This window comes from Morone saxatilis, unplaced genomic scaffold (assembly GCF_004916995.1).
Source record: "Morone saxatilis isolate NCDOM2014 unplaced genomic scaffold, NCSU_SB_2.0 Contig12, whole genome shotgun sequence".
NCBI classification, from domain to species: Eukaryota; Metazoa; Chordata; class Actinopteri; family Moronidae; genus Morone; species Morone saxatilis.
The window spans coordinates 22,937,516-22,961,298 of record NW_023339674.1 but is presented as its reverse complement, the minus strand read 5'-3'; the positions used below and the strand labels follow the sequence as shown (position 1 = coordinate 22,961,298).

Below are 23,783 nucleotides of genomic sequence, written 5' to 3'. Positions count from 1 at the left end.
GTGCATTTTGTCTTACACCGGAAGCAAGTAAAGACGGGGCCTTCTAACAGCCAGTATGAACAGGAGGAGTGACTACAGTGAGCAAAAACTGTTTCAGTGTACATAGGGGCACCTGACTATTGTTTTAAGAAAAAATGTGAGCATATTCTTTAATTATTTCAATTTATTTTAAATATTTTAGCTCATGAAAAGCTGACTATGGAGATGCATGGTTTTCACCAGACAGCAACGACCTATATTAAATGTATGTGATAACAGAGATAATCTCTAAAGTTAGTTTCGTTCCCTATTTACTGTTTTTATTTCTACATCATTCATTTTATTCTGCACAGTATAGACAGTAGAACTAAAAGATATTTTAGGCCTGAAATTACACAAGAAGTCCATAATTAGTTTTAGACTGCTTTACTGTTTTCATCTCTAACTGTTCTTCTCCTATCATATTGGCTGTACTATCACCCTGGCCATGCAACTTAATTCCTTAATACACCACTGGTATCTTAATTATGTGTCCTGTGGCCAGAGAAGAACACTTTAATTGTAGGCGCCATTCAGAAAAAGGGAAGGATATCAATCAAAATGGGTTTATATCTTGTCCTCTGTGCCTCAGTAGAGAAATTATACACTCTGAATGAATAAATCAATGATGAAATGGCATTTCCTCAGACGAAGGCAGAAACATTCTCTTGTCTTCATCACCCTGACTGAGAAAGATGTCTGGATTATGACACGTTAATGCCGAAACCTTTGGCAGGAGAGAGAAAGAAAAAAGCAGCTAGTTCTCATCATGGCTGTTGTCCACATTACAAAGCCCTACACTGCAAATTCCAACCCATCATAAAGACTGCAATGTTTCCTTTCATCCTCCTCGTTATCACCGTTAAACAAGTTTGCCTGTTTTTCTTTTGTTGATTTGAGACAAGCCATTAGTGTTTTGCTTTGTTTACCCCCGCTCATGATTGCCTTAGATGTTTTTATGCAGCAGCTCCGCTCCAAATGGAGGCGAACCCTGCCTGTAATAGATTGTGACAGGTAATCCAAACACATAACATTAGAATAAGAAGCAGTCACTGATCCAGCCAACTCAAAAAGCCCCCGCAGGCAATTGCAAGAAGTCTTCTTGCAGTTGCAGCATAGTTCAGAAGACTAAAAATATATCTGTCATTCCATGGAGAAATTCCCGGGAATTTTGTAGAAAACCGAGTGTCACTAATGGTCAAATAATTTTAACTACTTTCCAGATTTTTGTGCAACAGATTTGCTTTACTTTTTCAGAGGTATTTAGGGTATTTTTTTATACATTGACGTTGTGTTTTCTCTGAGGTGAAAGTGAAAAAATGCAGATGAATAAATCAGTGAGGTCTCAGTCTGCTGGAGTGATCCTGTTACTGACGCTTTCAAGCTTCCTCTGATAATAAACTAGTTACATAAAAATCGCAGCCATTCTTATCATCTTTTATAGAGCACATGTTTAAAATATGGGATAAAAAATATCTGACTTTAATTTAAAAATAAAAGAAGACCTTTTTGTTTAAAATATTGAATGAGATTGTGATGAATAATACATGAAGAATAAGATACTGTAAATACAAGTGCACTGAAAAGCAGGAGGTGAATAGTGCACTGCCTTATGAAAGTTGTCTCTCAGACAATACATTGCTTGTTATTTCTCACCGCATTTCTCAGATAGAAGTCTCTGCTATTGATGTGTGGCTTTCAAAAGGATTGTCTGAGGTCAAGGTGAAACATGAACTCAGAAACTGTAATCCAAAGTGTTGAAGTGTGAAAAAAGCAGGAGAGAATGTCTCTGAGCAGCACAAAGTCAGAATTACTCGTCATTGATGATTATCTGTGTTTAGCTTGAGTGCTCCGATCACAAGTAGACAGCTCTAGGTACATCAGACTGCACAATTAAAGATGGACCTATTCTGCGTGATGTCACCCATAGGTTTTTAAAAAAAGCTGTTGTGTGTTTCGCTCTCTTGGCAGTGTCTGATTCAGCTGGCTCAGAGTTAATCCAAAAATGGGCAAAGAGGTGGAGCATGGGACGAGCTGAGGGGGGCCAAATGAAGCCTGGTTGCTGAAACCAGCTGCCTGTGACAGCACCCACCTGTCACTTAAAGCGGCCATTCCCTTAATTATGCATAACTTTAAACATCTATATAATTCAAACATGTAGGTTTAAACCCCCGTGTAGTTGTCATAAACAGTGAAATTAGCTATAGAGACCAAACCTGTTTTTTGTTCCAGGCTGTAAACATGTTTATTTCTGCTCTAAGATTGGGCATTTTAATATGGGGCCTTATGGAGGTTGACTCACTTCTGTAGCCAACCTCAAGTGGCCGTTAGAGGAACTACAGTTTTTAGCTCTTCCGTGTTGGCTTCGCGTACCAGCAACAGAGGTTGCCACTTGCTCCACATACGTCTCAAGTGGCCACCTGTGATTGGATCTCACTTTCCCGCTCTACATGTGAATAAACACGTACGTCATTCCCTTTTGCAAAGACCAAATGAGTTGTTGTTTTTAACTGGCGGGAGGCCTGGTCTCGTGCCTAGTCTGCCAGAAATGAAAGACTGTATTTTTTGTTCTTTTTTTTTTACAAATGGAAATCAGACCGCGTGTTTCGTGTGTACTCCATCCATGACAATCCATTTTCCCTGTTGCTGTGGCTTCTCGTTGTTTCGCACTTCAGTTCGATGTTGTTGGTGTGCAAATTGAGTATGTACTTCCACCAAGGCAGATTATGTCATTTGAGTAAGCGGTCCTTCACTATGGCCCAGGACACATTCGTGTATGCATGGTTAGAAGAATGTGGTCACATGCGGCCCAGACCACGACCAAATTCCTAGTGATCACATCTCAATTTGTATTAGTTGCATTCACATCTGTACTTAGAGCTGTTCACTTATGATCAGATCACCTGAGATGCATATAAATATCTGGTTTAACCAGTGCCGGGTGTTAAATTCACTAACTGTACTGCACACATATGTGATGTTTCCACACAGATGAAAGGACCAGAGAAGACCCTGGAGGAGAGACGCTCCAGTCTGGATGCTGAGATCGACTCCCTCACCAGCATCCTGGAAGACCTGGAGAGCAGCTCGCCCTACAAACCACGGATACCAACACAAGTATGATAACAACACTACATCACACCTGAAATATACACTGACAGTCAGTGGGGAAAAGTAACTATGTACATTTACTTAAGTGCTGCATTTGAATGTCATTTTGAGGAACTCTACTCAAGTAGAGGAACTCTACTTGAGTAGAGTTGATGATATACTGCTGCAAATGAGGTTTCTGCAGCAATTAGACCCATATGTTGCATCTTTTAAAAATGTTTTGCAGTAATGACAAAGTGAGTCTCGACCTATATCATTAGTTGATATTAAATGATATTAAGAGCAACTTCAAAAAGTCAAAGCCTTGGGCAGTTCACTAAATTGTTTGACACACAATAAATGTAGGACAGGCAGATAAAAAAACCTAACCAATTGTGTTTGGAGTGGGAACGCTCAGAGGGGCTTTTTAACAGCATGCGGATCATATCTCTAGTGAGATACTCGAGCAATAATGTAGTACCTGAAAGGTTGTTCTCTGTGAGGGCTACAGACGTGGCTACACTGGCACCACTAGTGTACAAAATTCTTAAAGGTACGGCAGTGTTTTTGCTGTGGGTTATTTACTGTGTAGTTACCATGTCTACATGATTTATTTATTTATTAAAGGATGCATAAGACTGAAAACAGGGTTAAGATGATAAATTATTGACAGAGCTATTCATTTAGCTGCAGATGAGGGTCTGTGCCCTCATATACAAATACAATGTACTGACCCATTATGTCAGTGCATGACAGACTTATGTGGAGGGAAAAAAATATAGTTTTATAGAACTGCACATCTGTGAATACACTCTTTTTTTCAGACTAGCAGAATGCACATAAAAGGCTTCGTTTGTGGAAATGACACTTGAAACATGGTATTTTGGGGGAAATGCGCAGTGTGACAAAGAGACACAAAAGACAGTTGCAAGTGCTTACGTCCTTTGGTTTGGTGACTCCTGGCTCTCTGGTTAGAGGGAGTGAAATGGGTGTACTACACACAAAGTGAAAATTATTGCACCACACAGGGGAAACAGCGGATGCAGAGTGAAAGGAACTGAACCATGTGGTTCTGAAATGATACACATTAAAGGCAAGTAAGTCAAATATGACTTGAAGATTTCTAGTATGCTTATTGTTGTGGTAAGCCGGTGTGTTCATGGGTGGGTTCATAAAGACTGGAAACAGCTGGCCTGGCTCTGTCCAAAGGTACCAAAATCCACCCACTGGCCCCTCTAAAGGTCACTAATTAACATGTTATATATATGTTTTTTAATCTGTACAAAGTTTAAAAACAGTATTTCGCTCTTTTCTGGGATTTATGTGCGTGAGCCTTGTAGCTGCGTGTGGCAAGAAAACGAATAAGCGTATTTCACAAAATGTTGAACTACTCCTGTACAGTACAGAAAAAGTAACAATGTTTTTGTAATCTTTGAGTGTAGCTGCACAGTTAACATTATATATAGTATCTTCTACACACGGCTATCTGTCAATGTTGTCATGAAGTTTCACACTACGGAGAACAATTCAAAGCAAATTCACAAAAAGAGTAAACAACAATGTTAAGCATCTGTGTCTCTAAGTTATTGTCTCAGTGTTTCATGTAAACACACACATACATAAAAAGAAGTGTACGTCCTTAAAAAGGCCCACATATACACATTAGATAGGAGGAGCAACACTTTTTGGGATGTAAAGCTACCAGGTGCTGAAACACATGGTATATTTTCCTTATATACGTTTGTTGGGGTAGAAACATGTGCTGTATAAATTAGAGCAGGACTCTGAAAGCATTTGTCAACATAACTTGAAAAATTGATGTGCACCTGTAGGGCTCTGAAAGCCCAGCTGGCGGGCGAGCGGGTGAGCAGTCATACTAACTAATGTATGGCTGTGATGGTGCTTTTACCTGTCAGGGTCAAAGTCGCCACACATTTATTTTTATCACAACCTGCTGCAAGCCTTTGGAGTTATGGGTGGGAAGACACACCACCTGTGTCCCAGCAGAGTACACATACATGTTATGACATGTATTAATCATGTTATGTATCAGACATTTTGTTGACTTAACCCTGCTTTCGCAGTCAGCTTCTCACTGCTATCATGATGCCCTTTTACTGTTGAGAGCTTTTTGCACATGTAAAAGATGTGCTTTCTGTTTAATTGTTTATTTTTCAGTATTTCGAGCATATGCATATACACACACACACGCACACAACAACAACAACCACCAACCACAACAACACACACACACACATTGTTACCCTCTCCTCAGCTGATGCTGATTCTAGCTGATTAACTCAGGTTGACCTTTTCCCCTACCCAGCTGCTCCTGTCAGTCCGTGCTCGGTTTCTTTCAATGCATTATTCTACACAACATAACACTGGTCTGTTTCGTGGGCCAGGTTTCATGCTCCAACATTGGCACGACTGCTGCACAGTAATCTTCCGCTTGTATAAGCAAAGAGTAACGAGCAGTTTTGATTTACAGCTTTCTGTGCGCAAGCAATTACAGAGCCAGCACTCCAAAATCAATAGGCCACCCCGCGCTCTCCCTTTCAAGCTACTAGGAGGCTACTAGGAGAGGAATTCTCCTCGTCCTGCCGACGTTAAAATTTGGAATCAGCAAAGGGACCTAATGTGTGCTCACCTCCCAGATGAAATTGAAATGGACGTTGCTGCTCATTCATAAAAATCTAAGTAGCATTCCTGCAAACATTCAGCCGGCACTGATGCTTCACAGACATCAAAACAATTTTGTTTGCTTTAGTTGGTATTCTCTGTGGCATAACAGTGGGTAATGAAATGTGATCATTATATAATTCCCATTTGTTCTCTCTCCACTTCCATCTTAGATGCCATTTGTTATTTGACACAGTTAACTAAGTTTGCGTTACAGTTTGTTTGCTTTATCTTGCGACAGCAAAAATTAGTCCAGACCTGATGATAATGTTATGCTCTTTATTCTGGTGTTTCTTGTCATGCCAGATTTGAATCAGAAATATTATTGCACTGAATACCATGAAAGTTATTTAACATTTCTAAAAGTAAACAATGTCTGTGTTTGAAACAGAAACATTTGCATTCTCAGTATTTCATACCACACAGTAGGCTATACTTGCAATATACTCACAGCCTGCACATGTTCTGGTTGAGTAAAGGACATGGACAGAAAACCAGCAGCCAGTAAAGTAAACAGTGAGCGGTACTAGAGAAGTATCAGATGGACTATTGGAACTGAAATGTTGTGTCACTGAGTGTTAATGTGTGTAAAGGACAAGGTTGAATTGGGGTGTTTTCAGGTCAAATTGCTGGAAAGTGTGTTTGTGAATGTGTGTGCGTTGCTCTCGTGCTGTATATCTGTCTTGTAGGATTTGAGTTTTAGACCTTGAGAGTGAGAACATTTTTCAAAAGTGAGGACATTTTGGCCAGTGCTGATTCCTTCTAAGGGCTGTGTCTAGACTGACTTTAGCACTCTCTTCACCAAAAACCTGAACCTGGCACAAGTTTTGCTGCAATGCAACATCATCTGGCAGTGTTGTGCACTGGCCAATCAAATGCATGCCAACTCACATTCTTTGACCGAAACAGATTTTATTCTGTTTCTACTGTTTACCTCATGACCACCACAACCGAAGAGAAAATGATTGCTTCTGGGATAACTTTCCACAGTTGTAAAATCCGGTCTCACAGTATTATAAAACAGTGGCGTCTGATAAGCCTCATGGCTCTACTACTCGACGTTGACTTTCTGGAGCGGTTTAATGCAGGGTTGGTTTTGGTCTGAATGCACAATTAGACTTGGTTGTAGGGTTGCAGTAAGAGTTATTTTAGGGTAAGGGTTGGGGTTAGGGTCAGGGGGTTAGGGTCAGAGTGCTAGGGTTTGCATTATCTCAGTTAGGGTTCTCACAAATTTAACCACGATCAAACACCATAATGGCAAACCACACCCCTCCATCCCCTTTACAAAACACAAAAACAAAACTGAAAAAAATTGAATTATGCAATAAAACATAAGTCAACAGCAGCCGCCTTTATAGATTACCACACATTTAGCTAGAAAGGAGCAGTTAATCCGTCATCTGGTGAACTGTCTGGTTGACATATTGTAGATCCCTACAAATTTTTCGGCCCTACATCACAGATTGTTTATGATTCGGCAACGCTTTTTGTCCTCAATTCTAAGTCTTGCACGGTGATTGGAGGAAACATAAGAGAGCGTCTTCGTGCTAAATCCTTCAAGTGTGCTGCACTGCAATCTGAGCTCAACCAGCCCCACTAATATGCAGTGTAGGCCTGTCTAAGCACATCAGATCTGTTGTGGGGGAGTTAACAAGGAGGCCCAGATGAGTGTCAAAATAGTGCGCTCATCAAACGCCAGAGCAGCGGCGCTGCTTTGGTGGAGGCTACAGAAGCGTCGACCGCTGTGACCTCTGATTCACACTGACCTCTGGTGCATTTCTAGTAATTAAACACATCACCATGCAGTACCTCCTACTGGGATTCTACAACATTCAATTTGTGCTTGATATTGTAAAAAAAAAAAAAATTATTTTAACACATGCAGTATGTGCCTTTAGGTCATTAACAACATAAACAACTAAGCATGGCCATCAGAACTTAAGTCTGTCACTGGATGGTAATCGAGAATATAATTAGACTTCAACATACAAATGTGTCACAGTATTTAAATCCACACAAGCTCTTTCTCATCTGATTTGTTTATTGTATTTTTCTGTATAATGTGTTTTGTCCATTACCAATTTGTATTCAGCACCCTCATAGACAGAGATTGATAGTTTTGGCCAGCAGCTTGTAGCAGCTGGCTGGAAATTAGCAATCATATTCTGCTAATATGCACATGAAACCCCCCCAAAAAAGAACACAAACAAAAGAGCTTTTCCAGACACAATAGTTTATTGTCTTCCCCTTTTACACATAGTAAAATGTAACTGGTGTTGTAAATTTATCACCCAGTGCCTGATTTAAAGAGAATAGGAAACACTGAACACAGTTGTTGGTAATGCTTTGCACACAACACTCAAAAACAAGTTATTTGGTTTAGTCGTTTAGTTATAATGTATTATTATGTTTTATTGTGATCACTGAAAAGATCCGAAGATTTGTCAAGGATTAAAGTGTTCACAGTGCTGAGGCACTTTACTAGTTATCCACTGTATAACCAATTAAGTAACCAAGTTAATTAAACTCTAATGCGCTTCCTCCATTAAAGCTTCACCCTGTTTGGATCTGATTCAATCTGGTGTGATAAGATCTAAGTTGAAATTAAAAAGCTCTTCCTGTCTCATTCATCTACACGCTGCGAAACGATAATGTGCAGCATAATAAATAAAATATTGAAAGCCTCAGCTCTGTATTCGACATAAACTTACCACCAGGATAAACTTCTCCAGGTGTGTGTGTGTGTGTGTGTGTGTGTGTGCGTGTGCGTGTGCGCGTGCGCGTTTGCACGTGTTTTGTCAGAACTTCTGAGACCAAAGATGTGTGAGTCACAGTTCCACTTCAATTAGCAGTCAGTCAGTGAAGTGCACTTAAGCGGTCTCTTTGTTTGTGTCCATGTTGGAAACTGAAGTGTGCATTTGTTAATGCTGTCTAGAAAAATTCCGTGAACCGGAATGTTAAGCTTCCTTGGTGCCTCCCAGGAAAGAGGTTGTGATTCTGTGACACGGACTTCAGAATGTACATTATTAAACATTGCAGTTAAACATGTGTTTTTGGATTGCGATGTAACATTAATGGAGTGAGACTAGAGGTCTTCACTCGGTTCCTTGTATTTGAAACCTTGCCTAGGACTGAACTTGGGTTTGATTGGCTTGGGTAGGATCCGGGTTAGTCCCCACCCAGACTGAACAATGCTGGTTTGAAAACACCCTTAAAATCCCCTTTTGCACATTACTGTTTGCATTTCCACCTCATCTAGAGAACTGTATAGATCCGGGGTCTCAAAGATTGTCTTGGGGCCACTACATCTCATAGGAGGGCCACTTCAGTGTTTAAGTACTACAAGAAAGCACAATATTCTATATTCAATATTTCTTTTACTAACCTAAATAGACAGATGACGGAAAAGAGATACTGGCATGACCCACATGCTTCGTTTTGGCAGGCTTCTCAGGGGTTAGTTTCAGATCAGGTCCATATTCTTGGACCTGTGGAAATCTCTAAATGACACGCTTTTACTCTACTATAAATAGATTAACAGCCATCACCAACTTGAAAAATCTCTGCTATGAAGGGTTATTTTCCCAAACAGTCATTTAGTTTCTCAGTGTTTCAGGAACTGAATTAAAAGTAAGCTAAACTTTATTTTTTATTTTATTTTATTTTTTTTACATAATCAAGCAGAAATGTTAAAAAAAAACCTTAGTTCATATCCCATCTGTTTTTGGTGAAAAGCTGAAACATACTGAACATACTGCAGAGATGTGGGCAGCTGTATTGAGTTAAAAATATTGTAAAACCAATCTGCTGGTTTTCTTCGAGTATCCCAACCCAGCACGTGTATTTGCATTTACATCAGTAGCAGGTACAGTATAGCTCTGTTTCATTCACACCGTATGAAATAGCGAAGAGAAGGGCATAATGTTACTGTCACTGCACTGCTACGTCAGCAGACAGCACTGCACACATTGGTCTGTTTGTATTTTTACTCGGTGTCAAATAGCTTGATGTCTGTGTAATAAGTTGTCATGTCCATACAAAGCAGATGGGCATTATTGAAGTCTACTGACAGTTTAGCTGAAGCCAAGTGCTTGAAATGCTGCTGAGATGGATCCTTCCACATGAGTGCCCTGAGGAGGCCTCACTTCACACTGTGCCAGTCAAGCCATGCCGTGACACTCCCATCTCTCAACAGGCAGAGCATTGCGGATGGCACTCGCTGTCACAACATGGCAGAATGATAGGCCCTCGCTGCTCGCTCCCAAGTCTCCCACTGATCATGGCGTCTGCTGTACGATCACAGAGAATGCAGAGTCTAGACCACCCTGGCAGTGTCTCAGCTCCCTGAGAGTATGATAGGGTTGGTGACCTTTCTTCTGCTCCCCCCTAGGAGGTACAAACTCTGGAGGCATCTCGAGGGACAGCCTCACCATTTCAATTCTTCATCCCTTCAGGAGCACTCATCATCCCTTACACCTTAAATCTATGTATCTGGGTATGATGGGTGCTGAAATGATTAATATGGAATAGCTATGCTCATATTTCATGTCGGGTATAATCATGTGCCAAATCCTGTTAAATGTGAGATGCAAGGCATAAGAAAGTTATGTCATTCCATCACTAGTGTACGTAATGTGCATAAAAACATAAAAAAAAAAAAAACATGGTACATAATAGAAATACCTTGAATACCAAATCGAAACCATAAGGTAAATGAACAGTCCATGATTGAGCTTAAAGTCACAGTGAATTGGAAGTAAAAGCATCAAGCTGTGGAGGAATATTGGCCTCCACCCACACCTCCCTCACCCGCTTTAGATTGGATAGATAGTATGAGGAATTAATAAATTAGACATCAGTTTCTTTCTTTGGAAATGTAAACAAGATTTTTTTTCTTCTAATTTCCCAAAACACATTTGCATATATTTTGCATATAACAAGAAATAAAGTAACAAATAAAACAGTGATGTGGGATTAGAACCTAGAAGATGTATTTTTTTTATTTCACTGTCTTTATATTGGTAAACTGTGCAGCTGTGTGTAGCCTAGCTCCTCTGACCTCTCTCACTGAGAGTTACTCTCAGCGTCAGTCGTCAGTTTTTTTTTCTTATTCTCACAGAAAGATGAGAAAATATATTGTTAAATGTTAGCTTAGCTTAGCATGAAGACTGGAAACAGTGGGAAACAGCTAGCCTGGCTCTGAACAACGGTAACAAAATCAACTTACCAGCACCTCTTAAGCTCACTAATTAACGTGTCATACATTATGTTTTTTTACCTTTAGGTTGGTTCTTCTTCTGGAACATCCCGGAAGTTCTGGTCTCAAATTTATTTGCACAATGTTTACTTTGACTTAAAGTATTGTTTAATGATTATATTTATAAGGAGTTCTCTATTTAAAGTGTCCTGAGATAACTTTTGTATGATTTGGCAGTATACAGATACAATTGAATTGTTTGACATCTCAGGTGTCAAAGGTTCATATTCAGTTTATTTTGAGAAAATACAGAAGAAGTGTTTCTTAGTGTACTTTTTCTGGGCACATATGTTTATTATATATGTTGACTGGAAGCAGCTCATGGATCTAGAAAGTGACTCATTCAAATATTCATCCATTTATTCACCTGTCCTATTTGTCACATGTGGGCAGTTGGAGGCTTTGCAGTGTGTACACTATGACATTGTTTGCCCTTGTTTTTAGTATACCTCCTTTTACTGTGTCCTATAATGCCAGGAATGCCCTTCACATGTTTTGGCTGTCACAACACTGAGACACTTTGAGTTAAGCTTCTCTTAAGGCGGAATAAATCAGCATCAGTCAGGAACACATATAATAAGGTACATGTAGTGACACATTACACTTTAGTTATCTGTGCTGGTTTGTCATATGGTTTCCAGCGAACACAAAGGTCAGTCATAAGGAAAATGAATGGTCAGCCACTGCTATGTTGTTGTGGACAAATTTAAACAAAGCAAATAATGTCTTTTATGTCTTTTTTTTCTTTCTTTGATGGTGACAGTCAGCAATGTTGGCTTCAATTGTTTCCAGCTTCTGCTGCTGTCACAGGAATGACACTGGTATTCTAGCCAACCTCTTTAATTTCTTATAAAAGGTCAAAGCTGTAGGCAGCTATTTTTTGCAGTGGATATTTTACTCTTCAGGGCTCTGACGCCATGAGTGCGCAATTGTGTGTTTCTGCAGTTTATCTCCAAGAGCTGCCAGAACTGCATCAAGATGACACTCAAGCTCTGTAATTATAGGGCTTGGTGGTATTCCACTTTTTCCTCTCTGTTTGTTTTATATGGTGCTATTCTCTTTGATTGCTTTGTTGCTGCATGGAGCAGAGATGTTGCCACAATGCCGGTGGCTCCCATTGACCTTAAGGTCAATCTGGCAGCAGGTTCTGAGTTTTGACAGGGGCAGCCAACTGTGGAGAGAGGAGCACGCCTTCGGGCACTCAATGTGTTCCGTCAATGTTTGTTAGTCAAATAAACTGCTTAGTATCACCCCTTTGTCTTTTATTAACAGAGTGAACCAATGACAAATTTAGTTTGAGCCAAGAAACTGTGACAGTCAATGTAACCTGCCTCTTTACATCATGAAGTCATAGTAACAATGCTAAAAGGCTTACCATTAACTGTCATTGCACATTATCACTCGTCCCAATAACGTGCAAGCTTACAGTACAAACACACAAACACACACAGCCGTCTGTGGGGTTGATGACATCGACATACTGTAAGCGATGGACGTTTTCAGCTGTGCAGTATTTCACCTCCTAAAGCAGGAGGGGGTCACAAGTGCATGAAAACCTCATTACAGGAATGAGTCAGGGATGTGTGTGGTGAAAGACTGGCCTGTAGTACTGCAGGAGGTGAATGAAACAATTAGTTTCTGCTGTGTGAGAGCGGCAAAACACACGTTTCCCTCTTTTGTAAAAGATAGCCTGCAGAAGTGCCACGATCGGTGACTCTCGGGGACTTTTCTTTTTTTCACACAGTTGCCCAGAAAATGATTTTTTAGTTGCATCAGTGAGTAATACGCCCTACTTTGTATGATGTTGTTACATCATACTAGAAATATTACATACTTTTTTCTGAAACCTAGTTTTTTTTTAGAGGATTACATAACTGTGAATTTTGGAACATGGACTTAATGTTCATCTACATTGTCTTCGGGTTGTCTGGGTGGTAAAACCAAAGAGTGTGCATGTGCATGTGCATGTCATGTGCTGTACATGTGACTGCTACCATTCTGTGTTGTCATATCTCTCCCTGTATTTTAAGTGTGTCTGTAATTTCTGTACAGTACATCACAGACAGAAAAAAATACGTAGCCACTGTGAAGAGTCACAATGGAAAAAGATCTAAATTTTTTTTATGCCCAACAACTGTGATTTTTTTTGTTTGGGAAATCATTTTTAGTGCAGATTGAGTTAGTTTAAGCAGTGCATGACCTTGTGATATTCCAAATTACACTGTTACACATGTACTTATTCAGTCATGATAATTGCAACTTTGTTGATCAAATAATATTTGGGGAATTTTTACTATGATATTAACCATTTTAGTTTTAGTTTTGTTTGAAATAGAGGTAGACCCATTTGTTGGTGGGAGTAACAATAAATTGCAGTCCAGGAATGCAGTCTGACAGTGCCACTGTTAGTTTGTCCTGCAGAGAGCACTGACAAATTGATTTTTTTGTCAAATGTCCTGTTCAGTATGCATGGTGGTCACATTTAAAAAATGGTTTTAGATATAAGGGATCCATATTTTTTAAGGCAACAAAACAATTCCTATATTCTGGTGATTATACACTTATGAAAACATACCTGTAATTATTATATTCCATTTCTGCCAGTAGATCCTTCTAAATGTTACACACTAGACCTTTAAATGAAAATTACTATCAGAAGATAGATCGTACTATTGCATGTCAATGTTTCTTTTTAAGTCTGTTTATGCAAAACTATAGGCTTAAGCTGCAGAATCAATATCATAGCTGTGATATTATCAAGAACTAAAACTACTTGGGGAATTGGTAACTGATTCTGTAGAAATGTTGACTTTTTATTTCAGCTTCAAAACCCTCATGAGTTTCCTCCCAAACGCAGTCCCAGTAACCCTCAGATAATGTTAGTGTTTCTGATTTTCCATTCTTTTACAGTCTGACTCTCGTGAGTAAAGTTTAGGATGTACTTTGTGAATATTTTCTATGTTTTCACATTTAAATTGAACTGATACCACAAAACCAAAGAAACACCCACCCAGAAAAATAGACCTGTCACCAGAAGTCAGGTTTCTGTCCAAATGTAGCACAAATAAGAACCACATTTTCAGAAACTGTGTTAATTAAAATGCGAATTTTAGTTGAGGACACAAGATAAACAGTTGTTGGCACTAATTTAGACAGGTGCCATTAAACCATTGCATAAGAAGGCAGTGCAACGAGATGAAATAATTAAAGGAGCACTAACCTTAAGTGGTGGAAAACGATGTAGAAAATGTGATTGAAATATGTTTGTTTGTTTCATGTAGTAATTTGAGGAAATTTAAAGTCTCCTCATTGCTGCAACAAGTCACAAGTGCCAAATAAGTCAAATGCTTCATGTACGTCATGATTTATACACTCAGTCTGCTTCCGTTATACTTAGTTTCATTTTGTTTTTATCAGTACGTATTTTCCACCTGAGCCAAAAAATGCATATTAATTAAATAAACAATAAAAGGAACGCTTCTCAAAAGACGGAAAGTAAATGCAGTTACATGTAATACCGTGATATAATTAGTGGTGGTAATACCAGGCACAGCGGCAGTACTTCATTCTAATTTGTATGGCGTGGGTGAAAACATTGCTGAAATATTCACGTGTTTAAAGCGAGGGTGTCATGCAACTATCACTTGAAGGAGCAAAAAAGAATCAGATATGGAGATATAAGATACGCCGAGCAAAAAGTTCCCAATATGTGTATAACACACTTTATCTGCAAACGGAAAGATAGTTCAAAACAGCTAGAGGTCTCGCCAAGTTCCACAGAGACATTGTTTAATCATATTTAATGTGCCTTATCTTGAACTATTTTAGGAAGAGAATTGATACCCTCAATTGCATGACTATATTGAGGCTGACGGATTCTTAAATGTGACTATTGTGCCTGATTGTGCAGAGACAAGATGACTGAAAGTGGAGGGAAGATTAGTAAGTGTTGACTGGGAATTCTTCCATGGTCATAGTGTAAGTGCTGAAATAGACAGATGCAAATGGACTGTAGAGCCAACAGTCGAGAGTGTCTTCTTTGTATGAATAAGGAGCAAGAAAAAGTTTAGTGAAAAATATCCAAGGTCTTAGATGAGCCTGAAAAGATGCAGAACTTCTTCCTCTTAAGGGGTTTTCCCCAAGCTTGCTTAAAAAAAAAATCCCCCCACCCTTGTGGTTTGAAATGCAAAGTTAACAGTTTTACTCAGCCCCCCAAGGCTTGTATAGTCTCTCCTAATCTTTTTTAATGTGTCAAAAGGCTTTCTTGAGAGTCTCTGTGAAATTTCACACTTAAGTTGTTTGCAAAGTCAGTCTGAATTACAGTGCAGAGTGAGGGTTCACTTTTCTAAAGGCGTTAGGGAAAACTTTTTCAAAACTGTGTGTGTTTTGTTTGTGTATGGAGGGGGTGTTAGAGACAACAACACAGTATGCATTCACACTGATGCTATGTTATGTTGGACTTCAAAGTTCCAAACTGTACCATAGGTCTGACCATACAAAAAGACTGAATCAGTGATAATGTATCTAAATGTAGGTGTGCATGTAAACGAGTCTTCATTAAGTAACATTGTGTGAAGATAAACATTACTGCAAAGTACTGTTTGTGTTCAATTTTAACACTCTTAAACATTAGCCCTGGGCAATGATTCAGTATTATCTTTTGTCAGCTTTCAGTGGAATTTTATTATGTTGATTTGATCTTATTATTTTCAATAATTTAAATGACTTATTAAGGTAGTATTTAATGTGTGAAGAGTTTTGTCTACAAAACAAAACAGTGGAAGCCGATTATTGCATTGAACGTCAATTATTTTTCATACTCTGTTTTCCACACTACGATATATTCTGGAACAATATATGGAGGTTTCTTGTTATAACAACATACCAAGTTATAATGTTCTAACTAGAAACGTTACTTATTTTAACCAAATACACTGCTTTTGTCATGATAATAGGATATATTTTTAACAAGAGAGGTTTTTTTTTTTTTAATTGCATAATTTGGTTTGCAGTAATAGCAAGACAATATTTCATAATTACATGAAATATGTTTAGTTATAGCATTAAAGGATGTCCTTAAAACAAGAAACTTTTCATGTAATAATGAGAAACTGAGCAAATATTGTTGTGATGGTGGCAGCAATATCCTGCCATAATACATCGTTATTGGAAACATTTTCTTATAAATAATGTAATATTGATTTTTACCATATCACCATACCTCTAGTTAAAATATTACCACACAAAGTGAATACCATAAAATTGCTATTTAAAACAATGCATTAATAAAGGATTAAACTAAGATATAAAAATCTGAATTATATTTAACTACAAGTGAGGGTGTTTCATCTATCCTAACTGAGGCAATATACTGTCTAATTCAAAATGAATACTTATTGAATGTGAGCACAGGAAGGAACGATTTAATAGCCAAATATTGCTCCTGAACAAGAAAGTGACATGATCATTACATATTGTCTGTGTTCTCCCTATCAATCTCTTCACTTAGTAGTCAAGATATAATGTCAGACCACACTCATTAGCATTGACAGGTCAAAGGCATGCAGCTACTAAAACGATGGCTAAGTTAATATGAAAATCCATTCCACTACACAGACATTTTGTTCAGATTGTACGCATTTGATTAGTTTCATCACCCTCAGAAAGGGATGAATCCATTCTCTTAATGTAATTTGTGGAAAATGTACCATGACAGTGTAATTATTTTGAGGGGCCCAATTTGCATTTCCAGTGCTCTGCTAACTAAATGCTACTGTAGGTTCTAAGGCCTTAAAGATAAATTAATAATCTAGAGTATTTAAAACCCATGAAACATTTAAATTAAGTAATTTCACTTCCTGAAGGGCATACTGGAGATTTTTCCATACATATGCAGACAGACACACTTTTTAAATAAACATCAGCACTAATCACTGAGACAGAAATCGGAGTGAGAGCAGAAAATATTTTCTGGAGCTTTTAATGGTTCCTTAGGGGCTCCCCTCTGACTTAGATTAGATGGGATTTAGACAAAGTTGATGCATGCACCTCTTTTACCAAAACTTGGAATGTTTTGAAGTGTCGGTACATTATTAGGATCACAGACTGAATTTTTCTAAGTAAGTTTACTTTTACACTGATAGAATTACAGCACGAGTGTGTTTTATTCAATTTAAGCAAGGAATTACAAAGGAGTGCAGAAGTGCCGCAAAACAGTTATTTGGGGCATTGCTGTGAAGCAGGCTTTGATCAACTTTTAAGGGAAATCGATTGGAATTGTTGCTCTGCCCCAATTTTGAAGACATCTCATCAAACTGAGTTGCAAAGGGTCTAAAGACTACAAGTGTTCATTTTTGTTCCCCTAGTGCTGCAAATTTAGTAATTGACTCTGATTTTTGGCTTCAGGCAATAACCTAATAAGGCCATCCAAGGTTAATGATAGACCCTTTTTAGACTGGCTGAACGTCTGACACCGATATGTAGTGGTAGTGAAAAACAATTATTACTTACATGAGAGACACTCAGGGCAGAAGGCTCTGACATCTGAGTGAAACGTTATTCTGTGTGTTATTCGCTGATATATTTTGTCATAGTTATAGACTGTGTATCAAATGCCACAGTTGTTCAGACGGTGAGAATCCCAGCAGTGGATTGTGTTGCTGCTTTGCAGCCGTCTCTTCCCAGGAACACTAGCACCACAAATCTCAGTGATTTAATATCTTTCCCGTCCAAACAGCTGGAGTCAGCACAAGTGTCATGTGCCATTGCCAATCTGCTGTCATGGCGTCCTCTGCCAAACAATTTATTCCTTCCCTTCCTGCTTTATTAGCCATAGATTATGGGTGGTCGTGGACAGTGTAGAGCCTCTGCTGTCGAGGTAGCCTTGTAATTGACTCTGGGGTGGATAATCATTTGAGTGTAAACCGCAGTATCAGTAAACAGCAATTGAATACAACAGTTGTAGTTCCACCATCCAGCAGGACTTTCATTTCATTTAGTTATCTGTTTTTCAGTTTGTCCTGTTCCTGTTACTTGCTAGGTACAAAGCTTTTTAGCTATGCTAGCATCATGTCTGTCGGTCAACTGATTGATGGATTTCCATGTAGTTGTTTTTTACACACATTCATGGTGCCCAGCGGATGAATCCTACTGATTTTTATGATACATTGACTTTTCAAGTTTTTTTTTTTTTTTTTGTGGTACAACTTTTGGATGAATTTTCATGCAATTTAATTCCCCAGTCGTTCATCTTTCCAACTTTTCATGTAGCACCATCATCAGGTAAAAATTTTATGCCAAACTAAGATTGTGAATATGGCAAAATCATACCTGCTTAATGCAACATGATAACATTGCCATTGTGAGCAAGCATATTGATGGTAGCATTTTAAATGTATTTTTAGATTAGTAGTCTACTGTTTAAAATTCATAGCTTTGTGCATCCATTTCCAGCCCATACCCTTCAGTGTGTCTTACATTGAGCAGTGTAATTTAGTTACGTGGTTGGTCTTTTTTTGTGACTTAAGCCAAACTTTTCTGCTGTTTTCAGAATTCTGGATCCTCAGCAGCCTCCACCCCCAATGCTCCAGTGACTGGGTACAAGCGTATGGTCATTCCAACCCAGCCACCTCTGACTGCCACTAAGAAGTCTACGCCCAAACCTCAGGCTCCTGGGGGAGTCTCATCCATCCCCCCGTCCTCTGTAAGTCCGGTGGCCAAGCCTCAAAGCCACATAGCCCCCCAGCCTGTCCCAGCTTCTTACGCTACAGCCTCAACCCCAAGCCAGCCCACCTTCAATGTCCAGGTGAGGTCGGCCCAGCCTGGTCCACAGCATCAAGCCCCAGGTGGGCACCATTTTGGCCAGCAGCCCATTCGCAGCCCTGCACAGGTGCAGTACATGCCTGCCCAGCCCAAAGGTCCCGACTTTGCCTATGGGCCACCACAACCTGGCTTCTCCCCGATGTCTCAGGGTGCATATCAAGAACAGCACCATCCAGGAGTACCACAAGTAGGTGGCTTAAGCTCCAGGAGACCTGAGCTGGCCCCCGCCCAAACATACCAACCTCCAGGCCCCAAGAAGACCTACATTACAGATGTACCACCAAGCTTGGCTCCCTACACCTCTGGCCCAGCTGTTCCACCAAAGGTAAGACTGTTTTTCATCATACATTCAACACACTCCACCAGTTGCCATCATTTTTAGGTATTGTAAACACAGTTTACATAAAATATGTTTTGAGAATATAGAAAAAAGTTACAGTAATTGTGGCTAAGTCAACAATTAGTCACACTATTTATCCATATATCCTTTCATCCTTGTTATAATTTTCTGCCACTTTTCATACTGTGGATTGGTGGCATGGGGCTAAGCAGCCTAGCCCAGGCATCCTTTTCCCCAGTCATGTCTCCCTCTCTGGAGAATCCTGAGGGGTTCCCAGGCCAGCTGGGATATTAAATCCCTCCAGCATGTTCTAGGTTTGCACTGGTGATTCCTCACAGTTAGATATCCCTGGAATACCTCCAGAGGGAGTCTGCAAAGTGTCCTGATTGGATGCTTGAACTACCTTAACTTGCTCTTGTCAAAATGAAAGGGTAGCAGTCCATCTGCAAACCTCTCTGGAATATTTGAGCTCCTCTATCTCAAAGGCTGAGCCCAGACACTATGGGAAGAAAACTAATTCTGTCCTAGTTGTTACTCAAATTGTATGACAGTAGTTTGAGGGTTTGAACATGCAGAACCAGAAGGTAAATAAAGAGGTTCATCTGCATAACTGAAATCACTTAATTAAAGCCACTTGACCTTTATTTCTATATGCAATCATATAGAAATGAACATGCAAGCATGATATATAAATCTAAAAAAATCTGCCTTACCGACACAGGCCAATTAACCTCATTCTAACCAGTATGCAGTCAACCACATGTTTAACAATACACTTCGTCATATGCCCTTGGGGAAACTCTGGAGTTTGAAGAAGAGAGGGTCAAGAGAAATCTCAATGAGTTAGTCACTGTCAGTATACATGCACTTACACACAGTCACAGTCACATCTGTATACATGACAGCCATTATATGTTTACTGCACTAGTCGAACTCTTCCCCTTCACTGAGATTATAGATTCATGGTCAATTTAATTGTCATGAACATGATTCTAAGCATGGTAAACTTGGCCTCATGGCCGGGCTTCAGAGTGTTGAGCCCTATCTATTGACTTAAGAGGTCAGCCTGGTGTTGTCAAACTGGTGTTTCAGTTCAAGTCATTCCTTGTCAGTTCATCTTTCTTTGTGGCATCTTTTCAGTCATGTTATATACTACTTAATAAATTGTGTGTGTGTGTGTGTGTGTGTATGTGTGTGGCGTGCATCCTTGGGCTCTTTAGGACATTGTTTTTTTTGGGAGATGTTTAATATGCGATGTCTTCCCAGCTAGTGGAATGGTATGAGTGTTGGCGAACAGATAGGTTGCCAATTCCCTGGCAAAAGATTTTAAAACAAGAGCACTGCTTGAGTCAGGGCCAGGGGCTTTCCTTGAGTTGGTCCGTTGGAAGATGCACCTGACTTCATCCACAGTAATGACAATCCTATATGCAATAGTGGCTGTAACAGACTTGAGTAAATCTGCAGATTTCTCAGGGAGAGAAGAAGCAATGTGGCTCATTTGCAAGCGCAAGTTCATTGTCTGTCGCAATAGGTTTGTTCGTACAAGATGGTGTGTGTCAATGTGGTGTTTACTCTTATGCACATTTGGGTGTGTGTGTGTGTGTGTGTACAGTATGCATACATTTGCGCAGCTTCAGATGGCAATGCACTGGGGAGCTGCTTGCCATCTTTCATTGAAATGCTCAGAATAAACAGTTGTTTTAACCTTTATGAATTTTTGAAAGATCTTCTCTGCTGGGAGTATACACCATCTGATTTCATTTGTCTCATAAAAGGCAGCTCATATTCATGTGTATATATATGTGTGTGTGTGTGTATCTACCCACTGTTCATTGTAAACTTAAGCTTATAACTTTGTGGTGATTTTTATTCTTCATTTAATTGTGTTAGGGTGGAATATGTTCAGAATTAAAAATCTGAAGGTAAAAACATGATTCTTGTATGTATGTATGTATGTGTGCCCAGCTATAATTTGTCAAGATTAAATAATAGCTTGGGATAGTATAAGGAATGGATTAAACTGTGTGTTTATCTGTTCAAATGGAGCTGCATGTTGTGAGCATGTCTTGCAAACTGACTACCTACAGTAGAAACTGAGTGTTACCTCAAAGTCCAAGGAGCAAATCATTAATTTACGACATTAGCTAATGGGTTAACAGGTTACGTTAAAAAAACGTGCAAACAGTCAGTTAGACTGGATTGTCTTCTTATTTTCTATACTTTGTGTATAATTGTTTTAATTTTTTTTTATTTAATAGTACATTTTTGAACATCTTTTTAATAATAATAGTTCATTCTTAAACAGTGTTGTTGGTGTACTATGTCATTCACTCAAAGGAATTAAACACCAACGCAAAAAACATAAATTTAACAACACATATTTATAATAAGGTTAAAAGGCATCACATTTTAATCTCGCAAGAACGGTCATAGGCCTGGCCTCAAGCCTTCAAAAGCACTGCAAGACGTTGGATCCACCACTAGTCCTTTTTATAGAACTGTACATATCTGAAAAGAATTACAAAATACTGTCGTCCCTTAGAACAGAGTAGTCAAGCCACAGAGACAGCTATTCTAATCTCAATATATCCAGCCGTCGACAATCTCTGGAAAGTGAAAGGCCCTTGAGTTTTCTTTAATTCAAGGATTTTATGCTAGTTCAAAATACAAACTGGGCCTCCCAGCCTCTGGGAATAGCTCATCAAGGACTATACTTTACTAAATACAAATTAGCTTCAACATTGCAAAGAGTATCTTAAAAATAAGTCTAATTATATTTGTTCGGAACAAAAGTCTACATTTTGCTTGAAAAGCTCGCTTTGGTCCCAGTATGATGCATTATTAAAAAACAAAAGGTGGCGTTTAATAGATTTGTGAGCATCTCTTTGATTTCAGATAAAAGCAAAACACAAATGTTACAGATATAGCTTACACTATATATATTTGTCTCTCTTTCCCAAGGATATACTGTGGCAGAATAATGGGCTCTGTGCCCTCCCCCTGTGCTTTATTGGAATGCTTTGAAATATATCGGGGAACTGAATGCTCTATATGCGCACATTCAGCTAGATGATGTGCTGTAAATGACTCTGTGGTGTCACATCATATTTGACCCGACCTCTTCTGCCATACACACACACAACTTTTGTATCCAAACCTTAGCTCTAATCAGATTTCTTGTTTATTTGTGTCCCATATAGCAGATATTTAATGCCAAAATAAACCAGAGACACTATAAAAGCAAGATTAGACTGAAAGCAAAATCTGTCATCTTTGCCTTTATGATCATCACTCTGCTTGACCCAATGTCGTGAGATGGTCATAACATTTTACAAATGGTGTTAAATCTACTTAAAATAAGTCAGTTGTGCCCCTTTTAATCTGTTGTGTAAATAAACCAAAAACATAGTCAATTAAAGGAACTATTTACACATTTGTCATAATTATCAAAAATTATCTCCAGTCACTTTTGTTAATGGTGACTTTATGTAATACCCGAGACTTTCTCAGTAGGGGGTCTGTGACTTTGATTGAGGACTTTATTCAAGAGATCATTACACATAATTGAGGGTATTCATAGAAGGTCAGTGTCATTAGAAGTCCAAGATGAACTCCTTGAAAGAAATTCTAAGATTTAGACTTTTTCTGATTAGCTTGGTTGGCCCCCACCTCACCCTACATCTCCCACATGCCACCAGCACCCAATCCTCCAATGTGTCCTTACTCACACGTAAAGTGAAGGTGTAAAAACAGCTCCTCACATCAACACGCTCCAAGGACGCTTAATTACCCAAATCCACCAGTGTTTGATCTCTATTGTAGTCCAAAAAATTAACAGATTTTATGGCTGCTGGTTAACATACCAATTTCCACGAGTCTCTCCGTCTTTTCCGAAATTGGAGGAAAGCTAAGCTGGATGATGACTTGTGTTATTGCTGAGCTTGAGTGACGTCTGACAGGGGAGGATTATTTTGAACTGCTCAATCCCTGCAGCCAGTTAAAGCCCCCTCGAAGGTCAATGATGGTTTCAACTGTCAAACATGTTTAAATATCTGACATTTCTCTGCCTTCTGGTCCTGGCCACTTTGCCTTTTGACCTGCACAAGAACATTTGCAAATGGTGCCATCAGGATGTGTCCAAAAGACCGTCTATATACGTGTGAGGGACCTGGCATGAACCCTTTATTACCCAAAATTCCACCACCTCCAAAAGAATGCAGTTAGCAACATGTGAAAAACCATCCAAAAAAAGTGTAAATATTACTTGAGGGACTATTTGACAGTGCTTAAAAAAGTCCTTAATTCTGTATTTAAATGGTAAAACTAACACATACAACTAGATTGCATCACAAACACCAGTTCATTCTTGTTAATTTAATAGGTATCATTCAACATGCTTCAGAAATTTTGTGCAGATCAACCAAAATCAACAGCGTTTTGTCTATGGATAAATAAAGAAGAAAAAAAATCTGAACATGTTATTTATATAGCATTTTTCAAAAACAAAATTACCATGGGCAAGCATCGTACCAAGTTTCATTTTAATCACACGTGCCGATGCGGAGATATAAACTT

At 39.0% G+C, this 23,783-nt stretch overlaps 1 protein-coding gene across 3 annotated transcripts in view; it reads left to right on the top strand.

The window, feature by feature from the left end:
• The window catches only part of lpp (LIM domain containing preferred translocation partner in lipoma), a 135,469-nt gene that overhangs the window by 64,649 nt on the left and 47,037 nt on the right, over positions 1–23,783 (top strand). For all 3 annotated transcript variants that reach the window (XM_035654004.1, XM_035654006.1, XM_035654005.1), the window contains 2 exons: positions 3,010–3,135; positions 18,597–19,193. In XM_035654004.1, coding sequence (XP_035509897.1) covers positions 3,010–3,135; positions 18,597–19,193 — 723 coding nt within the window. The remainder of the gene's footprint in view (positions 1–3,009; positions 3,136–18,596; positions 19,194–23,783) is intronic.